At 39.3% G+C, this 9,701-nt stretch overlaps 1 protein-coding gene across 1 annotated transcript in view; it reads right to left on the reverse strand.

Annotated features, from left to right (window-relative positions):
* Window positions 1-866: 866 nt before the first annotated feature.
* Window positions 867-9,701, reverse strand: part of TMEM156 (transmembrane protein 156) — a 23,497-nt gene continuing 14,662 nt past the window's right edge. Inside the window, 3 exon segments of the mRNA XM_009884996.1 lie at window positions 867-965; window positions 968-1,000; window positions 6,557-6,669. Of these exon segments, the coding sequence (XP_009883298.1) occupies window positions 867-965; window positions 968-1,000; window positions 6,557-6,669 (245 nt within the window).

Consider the following 9,701-nt stretch of genomic DNA (forward strand, 5'->3'; position numbering starts at 1 on the left):
TGCTCAGCAGTCTGATTCCGTGAGCTCTTTCGTACTTAGAGGAGTTTTTGTTTTAATGTATGATTAAGACTTGAATCTGTTATGGAAGCAGAAACAGAGGAGGAATTCTCTTTCGTGATAGTTAAAAAATAAATATGTGATTGAGTGACTGCATGAAATCCTGAAAACAATTTAAAGCTGCGTGTGGGCATGAATCTTTTTTCATAGTTATCTACAGGAATTCATGAAAGCATAAAAAATGGTGTCTTACAAAAATGGCCAACTGGTAAACCCAGTATGTTAGCACTGGTATGAACAACTGCCTCCAGTGGCATCACACCCAATTTTCTGATGACTTTAACCACAGTACATCTATCACTTCTGAGCACTGAAATGATGCTTTTCAGGAAAAGTGTCAAAAGGATAATTGGAAGGATCCCAGCAATTTAAAATCACAGCTACTGTTCTTTACAAATACATGCATGATTTATAAAAACAGCTTAACTGTAATCTTCCTCTGGCTGCTGAGTACACTCGGTATGTGCCTTTGCTAGAATGTTTTGAGCTATGAGTTTCACTGTTTTCCCCTGCATAATTTGTATCTTCTGTTGTTTGTGTGGGCGTCTTGCTCGAAGACAGACGAGAGAGGGAGTCTTTTAAATATGAAAACATTTTTGTAGAGCCACAATGACATACGGAAAAGCAGGCAAAGAATATTTTTAGTGCCATTTCTGTTTGTGCTTGAAGTTCTGCAATGCAAAGTTCTGCATTTAAAGATCTCTTCAGGAAGGCAGCGGGGGCCTGAGCCAAAGCCCGGATAATACCCTAGGCAGACCTGCATTGAATTTTCCTGGTATTAAACTGGACTCTGAACAATTTCTAAATTGCTAGGGGAGGGTGTCCTTGGAAAACAACAACAGTGATGATACTCTGAATATAGCTGGATAGGAATCAGCCTCTCACACATAGTTACTGATCTCCTGTGCCAGCCATCCCACATGGGAGGTTTCGTGTCCACGTGCTTTTAGGTTGTAAGAGAGGAAAGGGACCCATCAACTTCTTTTATTTTAAAATTTCTGTGAAAGAGGTTTTCACCTTTTTAGCCATACACATGCTTTCCCTGTGCATCCTCCCTGTCAGTTACCTGTCATCTACCTTATGTTCCAGTTTTAGAATCCATTTCACCTGAAGATAAGATTGTGCCTTAAATTCTATATTCACTGGGAGACCAACTTGTTTTACCTAACTATACAGCTACGCTGTCACTCAGAAAGAAATACAGAGATGTGAAGCACCTGACATACTCGAGGATCTCAAAGCTTTTTACTGAGAGAGATGGAAGTGCTGATGGCAAAAGGCAGTGTACTAAAAATCACTGGCAATTGCCAATGTGGAACTTTCATTAGCTTTTACGCAGCCTTTGACACGTCCACTGGTTTTATGAAGAGAATTAAAGGGAGGCAAGACACTAAGATTGTTTCAGCTTGTCCTTGGGGCATTGACTGTCAAAGCAATTGATGCAGTAAATAAATTGTTTGGGATAATAGCAACCAATTTGTGTGAATTTGATCTAACAACAGCTCAGAGCATGACACTGGACGCTTTTTACAAAACAAAAAAAAAAACAAAAAAAAAAGGCCATAACAGTTGGCTTTAAGACACTGAGTTTTCCTTCTTTCTTTCCTCATAAAATGGCAACACTTCATCCAGGAACTGTCAGGTCTGTATCCATCTCTAATTTCCCCAGATAAGAGAGAACACTGTTCTGTCCCTATTCATTCATGAAATCCATTAATGCTCCTTTTGATTCAGAGAATACAATGCTGCTTCCCCTTAAACAGGCAAGGGGACAGAAGTACTGCAGCGTACTTCTCCTACATGAATACTACTCCTCATGCTATAGGCATGTGATTTTTATTCTGCCCCGACCAAAGTGCATCTTTGGTATGGAAGAGGCCAGCGAAATGTGCAGAGCCAGCCTGCCTGAATTCCCTGCGGCCTCACCACTGGGGAAGACAGACTGCCACAGGGGCAGCACACAGACACAGAGAGAAGTCACTCCTTGGGACAGGCTTTCTTAAGCCTCCAAGGGTCCAAGTTTAGCCAAAACCTTCCCTACATAACAATGATTTCAGGGATAACAACCAGCAAAATCACCTTGCTGAATGCTCTAATACCTTCAGATAGGCTGTTCACCATATGTACGGGTGTTTTAATGGGCATGGGGATTTGACTTCCATTTGACCACTGCTGTTTCTTACTCCAATAATTCTTTGCCCCCACTGTTTTTAGAGAATGGCCATTGAATGAGGTACATTCAGAAATGTTAGTCCTCATGGTTTCACATACGGCATTTTTTTAAGTAAAGGGAGTTAGTAGCCTCACCAGTATAGATTCAGTATTTATCCTTCTGGTCTGCTCTCCCAGATTTCTTGCTATCAGTCCAGCTTCTTGTTTCTGTCTTTTCATCTGTCACAGAAGAGAGTATTCACCAAAAAAAAAAAAAAAAAGCAGACCCAGATATACATCCCACAACATTTCAGAGCTGCTAAAAAAAATAATTGATGCAAGTAGGTTGATGCAAGTAGTGCTTTTAAAGTTAAAAGTACCCATTGATGCAAGTAGTGCTTTGTAAGTTAAAAGCACTACACAATCTCTGTTTTAGCTGAGGATAAACAGTTATTAACCACGGTAAAAAATAGTAATGAGGTATCATCAGCAGAGACAGAAAAAGCTAGGTCTCCAGAGCCTTATTCTAGCCTGCTGTCCCCTGAACAGCATTGCCTCCAAATGCAAATATTTGTCCTGAATAAAATGTTCATGCTTCCTATCTAAATAAACAGCAGCCTTGAAATTTACAGTAATTAATGTCACCTTTTGACAGCACTAAGGAAACACACCTACAGCTGTCATATGTAAAGAGAGGACTGTCTTAAAGCACTTGAGAGACTTGGCTCATTTTTTCCATTTTCATTTTTTCCAGGACAGTTGCTAATATGGTGGTTTAATGAAAGATGGCAGAAACAGAGGAGGATTCTTAACTTCAGCAATCAAATGTAATAATAATAGTTACCATGAAAATACACAAAGACATTAAGTAACCTATGCTGAGAAGATTCCCCTTTGGCAACAGTACGAAGTTGGCACAAGTTGGTACATTTTTTTATTAGCTGAATTAGCTGTCAGTGTGATAGTAACCAATGAACAGCAAGCAATGGAGCATCTGCACACATCTCTGTGCACACACACACAAATACACACAGAGACAGATATATAGATATACACACACATGGGATCAGTATATTGATAAACCTGACCATGCACATGTGTGTGGCCACATGTGTGGTCCTATGTTTATCAATATACTTACATTCTATAATCAACAGTATTGTCTTAAATATAAAGACATTTAAAAAAAAAAAACCATAAAAAGAAACATGTCTTTTTCTGACATAAAAAGAAAAATTCAGCAAAAAATAGCAATATGTCATTGATTATTGATCTCCCTCCACCTATTAGCAAGACAAACACTTCCCTGTCATAGATTGGAACAACGAGCAAATAATATGCCTTATACTTTGCTCTCCTGTCCAATCTGGATTTTGACTTACTAAATTCCTGTGGCTAAAAACAATGTTGTGGAGCCTTTCAGCTTTCAATGTGTTGGGTTAAGGGCCATCAGCAGGTTCTCCAGCTCAGTAGCAGTAACGACAATAAGAGTCAGCCTCGCTTTTCCATTTCCTCCTCCTTACAGCTGCTGTTATACCTACCACACCTACTGTGTAGCTCACCTGCTTATACAGAAATCAAATAAACATTCTGTGCTGTGGTTAATGCTTTCTCTGAGCACAGCTTCAGCTTGCTGGAAAGCAGGAAAAGCATAACTCAAAAGTGGTTTGTCTGTCCCCGTTTTGCCTGTTTGACCCAGGGCAGACACTGAGGCAACTCTTACCAACAGGACTGAAGCCAGATTTGAAGCAGAGAAGGGCAGATGTAAGCACTGTCTCCAGAGGAGCTCTCGCAGTTTCTAGCTCAGGCTAGAACCCTTCCTTGTTTGAGGCTCTTGTATCAGTGGTCTGAAATATATGTGCTTCAGGGAAGAAACAGGTAGTGGTAATACAAAGATGATGCTTTTTGATCAAGAAGCTCCTGGTACACACTTATCTCCATGCCACATCCTTGGGGAAAAAACAGGTTCTATGAAGTTGATGGAGTCTACAACTGTCCTTTGTCAACTCTGGGAATTTAATAATCTTGGCATTTTGGGGGTCTCAGAACTCAGCTGTTCATATGCAGCACTTCTAATGCAGCCAGCTCCTCCTTGTTGAGCAAACTAGTCTTTAGAAGCATTCTAGAGTCTTCAGAGAGACAACCCTAGCACTCATGTGAAAAGTAGACCACAATCTCCTTCCACAGCCTAAGTAACCAAAGGGACGTCTAGCTAGCAAGCTTTCCTGTAACTGCAGCGCCGTTACCCACTGAGCCACCCACAAACACAAGTAGCAATGAGTTGAATTTCACCTTATCAGATGAAGGAGGAAGTGTTTATTTGCAGGAAGTGAAGCAAAACTAAAGCAGAAAGTGCTTCATTATTTGCACAGAGTAATTAGCTTTGAGACAGCATTCCTTTGAGAAATGTTATTCAAAACCTGATGTGATGAAAGGTGAGATCTAGATCTAAGTTCTTGCTTCCCCAGCCACACCCTTTAATAATCTTTCCACACACTGTCATATAACATTACAATTTCACGTATTCGGCATTAATCCCACATATCACATCCAGCTTTCACCTCACTGCCAGCAGTCCTTCTGACAGGAAGACTGCATTATGACCAGGAAAACAACCCTGCTTCTGTGCAGTGCAGCACTGGAACAAGGTATTTGGAGTTTCTAAAGATACCTAACGTACCTAATTTGCACAGGAATGGGACATAACTTTTTTTCCCCTGCTTCTAAAATACGAGTTTTGGTGAACCTAACATCTGGAAGGACAAGGCATGCTACTGATCAGCCATAACACTGTATAAACAAAGGCACTGAATACTAGTGAGCACACCCTTAGCAACAGATCCTATTAAAACCTTAAAAATGTCTCATTTTTAACCTGAGGGTAAATGTTCTCACAGGAAACCATTAAGGCAGGCAAGTACATGGCAGACAGGGATATGGGAAGATAAAGCTTTACCTGAGAGACAGTTGGCAGGTATCAAAAAAAGAAATGGTGTAGTACTGAAGTGGTTAGGAGGAAGAGCCCCTGCAGAAAGGAAGATAGTGCCCTACACAAAGGGCTGATGGGGCTCTGGGAAAGGGCCTACTCACTCAGCAAAAGCTCATCGTGTCCAAATGGCAAACAGCTGAACTCAGATGATCTGTGAACTGATCTCACCTATGTCACAGACTTCCCACGTCATGTTATCTTTCTCTGCCTCCTGATACTCTCATTTTAGAGTAGCAATAATGACAACTTTTCATCTTTGTAAGTCCTCGTAAGACCTATGGATGGGGATCACTTAAAAAGTGGTCAGTATTTTTAATTACTATAATACGGTGTCCTGGAACTCATCTAGTCTCTCTCAAAAGCCAAACAATAATCTAGATCAATGATTAATTTACTATGGCAGTGCCTCATCTTTTGTCAGCACTGCTGTTCAAAATTTCTTCTTTAGCTCTGCTCTCAACATACAACTGCATTGTTTATGGTTCTACATAAAGCACAAAAATCAAGCCACTCTTCAGTAGTACATCAATTTTTTCAACACATTATAAAGATAGCAGGACACGATATTGAGTTTTCAATAAAGCTCCATCCAATTTAAATAGATGTAAAGAAGGACCTTCTTAAGCTTTCAACCTAAAAAATTCATCATAAACAGTAATATAATCTGTTCAAGTAGCCATAACCTCGTCTATGCAGTTGATACATTAGTCTGTATTACCCATTCAAGTAGCACCTGTTCTGTTTCTAGGCATTACAAGTATTGCCAGGAAGAGGTAGCTCTAACTGCATATTTTTTGCAGACTTGTTTCCTTACATCTGGACTTCCTGAAACAATTTACTGGAGTACAAGGGCTGGAGAAAGTTCGAAGTGGGAGACTCATTTTTGTTCCAAGCTGAAATCAAGTTCTTGTCACTCCTTCTGACTGGTGTAATAACGACAGAGCAGTGGATTTCTTTTGTTTGGGGAATTTGATCAACAAACTATTTCAAACACTTGATTCTCTTCAGAGATCATTTGCACATTGCTTCTTTCTTCTGCCTTTGTTAGAAATGTCAACATCATGCTGAAGTCCAGGACACAATATTCTATACCAGTAAAATAGTGTCAGAATTTGCACTGGGGCCTTCAGGGACACACAGAGTTTAAAAAGGCTAACACATTAGTTTATAGATGACTCTTTCCAATCAAGGAAAATTGATTTTATTTCCCTGCCACCCAGCTCTCACAAAACACATTTTCCAGTTTGTCATCTCATATTTTTGGCTAGAAGAAGTAGTAATTTATTTTGAGCAGATATTTTGTACTATTAATTCTAAAAATATGAGGCTCCTGCCAGAATAATTAGAGTTGTAAGATACTTTCTTACCTTCTACAGTTGATGCACCTACATGACAATGCTCATGTTCAGGAATTATGGGCAGTATCTTTGTGGACTGTGCAGTAAGTGGAATCTGTTGTTCGCTGGTTTTCACTTCTGAAAGTTCAAATCATTTTTATCCATGTTATTAAACAGCAAATACATCTGTAGAGTGTTAAACATTGAATCTGCATGTTTGAAAATAACTGAGACCTATGTGAACACAAGGCAGAGGTGGACAGCCAGTTCTTGAGTGGGATTTCAGTGCCTAGAGATGCAGATACATGAAAGTAATAACCATGTTTTGTATTTAACTTCCTCTTGATTCTAGTGGGACTACAACATGCTGATCCTAAGTCTCCCTGGGAAGCAGCTTGAAGGTGGGCAACTATATTGCTCCTGGAAATTTTACTAGTAGTGAAAATACAAAAGCATGCAAATTCGGGATTAACTAAGAGTCTCATAAAATTCAAAAACCTACAGTTGGCCAGTTAAGTGGAATCAACAGAAATTTCGAGTGTGAAATTTCTGGCTCATTTTCACATAAGGGCAGCCCAGATTGCCACTCAGGAACAAGTGATGTGGCCTCAGCTACTTGTCACACACACAGGGAGAGATACTGGGTATCATTCAGTTGTTAACAAAGATGACAGCATGCACCTCAGAGGCAGGGAAAGGTGTGGTGATGCCTTTAGCACACTGGTAACACAGATACTGATATGATAATCTTACTGGGATACAGATAAAGAAATGCAGCAATAGCGTTCAGTCTAATGAAGTCAGAGTTGTCGAGGTAATGCATTTTTCAAAGGACTACCATAGAACACAAATAGTATCTTAAATCCAGGTCTATCCTGTCCCTGAACATCCATAACTTCCGAAAATCTACAAATGGGTTTTCTACTGAGTTCATAACAAGAGGATGAACTGTGTCACTTATACGTAGCTACAGCCTTTCTCCACTTCCTACACCATTTGGGCTTCTCTCTTTACAAATTCAATTAAAAAGTGGAGTTTTGATCTTGCTAATTAAGCAACTGGATATGAAAAGCAAAGTTAAAATAAAACTGGGGTAGTTTTAAAAATAGCAATTGATCTTGTTTCACCCTTAGGACAAACCTCGAGAGAATGGGAATGTAGGCTGATTATCCCTTCAGAGCCTGTGTGTAACCCTGTCCTGCATGCACGCAAACCGAGCAGAGAAATGGCCCCTTGTGCATCAATGCTCTACTGAAAACATACAGGGGCAATAAAAAGCTCCCTAAAATTACCTGCATCCTATAGATTTTACCCTCCTATCTGAAAAGTTAAAAAAACCCAAAGTGGTAATAAGGCTTCACATTTTTCTGTGGAAATGTGGTGTCTCAGAAACATGTAAGTCTGTGTTAAATATTGAATACTGTGACAAGCTTTGTTTTTCCCAGCATTATTCATCTAAGTCGCAGAGGAAAAGACAACTATTCAGCTACATCAAGAACTAAGAAGGATCGAAATCAAACAGTTGATGCTTCACTTGGCCAAGATTAAAAAAATTTCTCCTTTCTTGTCTTTCCATCTATTGGATGCTGTAGATGTATCCTGTCTGACCTCTTTGCCAAAGAGAAAATGTATTGCAGAATACAAGGCCGAGTGAGTCTGAATTCACTGGGACACCAGCCCTGACCCTACTGAGCCAGTGTTTGCTTCTATTTTCAACCTGTCAACTAACCTGAAGCTGTAGCAACAAATCAGAGAGATGGCAGAATTTTGCCTATTTCCTCTAATCTTGTAGGAGAGGAACTATTATTTTAATAGGATAGCGCAGAAAACAATACAGGAATTCAAACGACTGAGAGGATATTTGTCTTGTTGTTTCTAATGTGCACATTACAGCTGTCAGGCCCACTTATATCAAATGCTATGGATGTCACAAAGTCTAAACAATCCAGAAAACAACTGCAGGCCAGAAACCCTGAGGTTTTATTCTCTGAGTCCTGGTTGTTATCATGATCCTGCAATGCCATTCTTTCAGGATGAGTTAGAAAATTACCATCCATCAGAATTAACTTTGCATTATTGTGAGCCAGACAAGTGAGTCAAGGAATCCTGTATTTGTATCCTAAAATGTAATGAACCAAACTGTGACTCTGTGAGCCAATGGAGTATCACTGAAAATGAGAGAAGTACACCCTTTGAACAATGAAGAACAAGGCATTATATTTGAACTAAGGTTGCCCACACAGACTAGAGTAATAACATGATGATATTAATAACATGCTTCCCTGTCTGCATGGTCCCACTGTAGCACAGGAATGGGAGTAGACCTTAGGCTTCTTTCAAAAATAGGAAAAAAATGAAAAAAACAAATGTCATTCTTGTGCTAGGAAAAGAAGGTCTGAATGGGAATTTACAGTGGTAAACTTCTAGTAACATAAATTGACACTTAAGTATAACCCATATAATTATATTAATGAAACTTCTAGTATGAAAAGCTCCTGCTAGACAGATTCAGTCTAGGTATTAAATGCTCTGATTTACTGATGTATGCAATCTGTTTCCTGCGCAATGTCTTTTTTTTTTTTTTTTTAAATAATGTAGTGTACAGTTCATACGCAGTGGTTCCCAACAAATAATTCTGTTCCATGTCCCCAGGCTTAATATTTTTAGGATACAGCCGTATGAGAATAGCTATACTTAATCAGTTGCTAGTAGAGGAAAAGGTACTGGTTTAGGGAAAGTAGGCTAAGGGAAAGGTATAAGAGCAGGGTAAGTATAGCTGCCTTCCCTTTGGAACTGAGGCTGATTTAAGCAGTAAACTGCACATGCCAGTTTAGCAGTTTCTACCTGAGTTCTTTTAAAACACCATGGGGAATACTGTCTAGTCCTTCTAATTGCTATTATTAATTTATTAATTTGTTCCAAAACCTCTTCTAGTGCTTATTCAATTTGAGAAAGCTCCTCAAAAGAAATTCTTGCAATAAAAGTCTCTTATGTGGGAATCTCCCTAAGATTCTCTGTCAGGAACAAAAAGCAAGGAATTTACTTTTCTTCTATGGATTATTTTCCATGGGCTACTACTATCAAGTCTTATTTGATATGAAAATGCTCTGTGTCTGGAAATACAGATCAGCCACTTAAAGACTATTTACTTCTTGCGCTGAAGCAGC

This window comes from Charadrius vociferus, unplaced genomic scaffold (genome assembly GCF_000708025.1).
Source record: "Charadrius vociferus isolate BGI_N301 unplaced genomic scaffold, ASM70802v2 scaffold134, whole genome shotgun sequence".
NCBI classification, from domain to species: Eukaryota; Metazoa; Chordata; class Aves; order Charadriiformes; family Charadriidae; genus Charadrius; species Charadrius vociferus.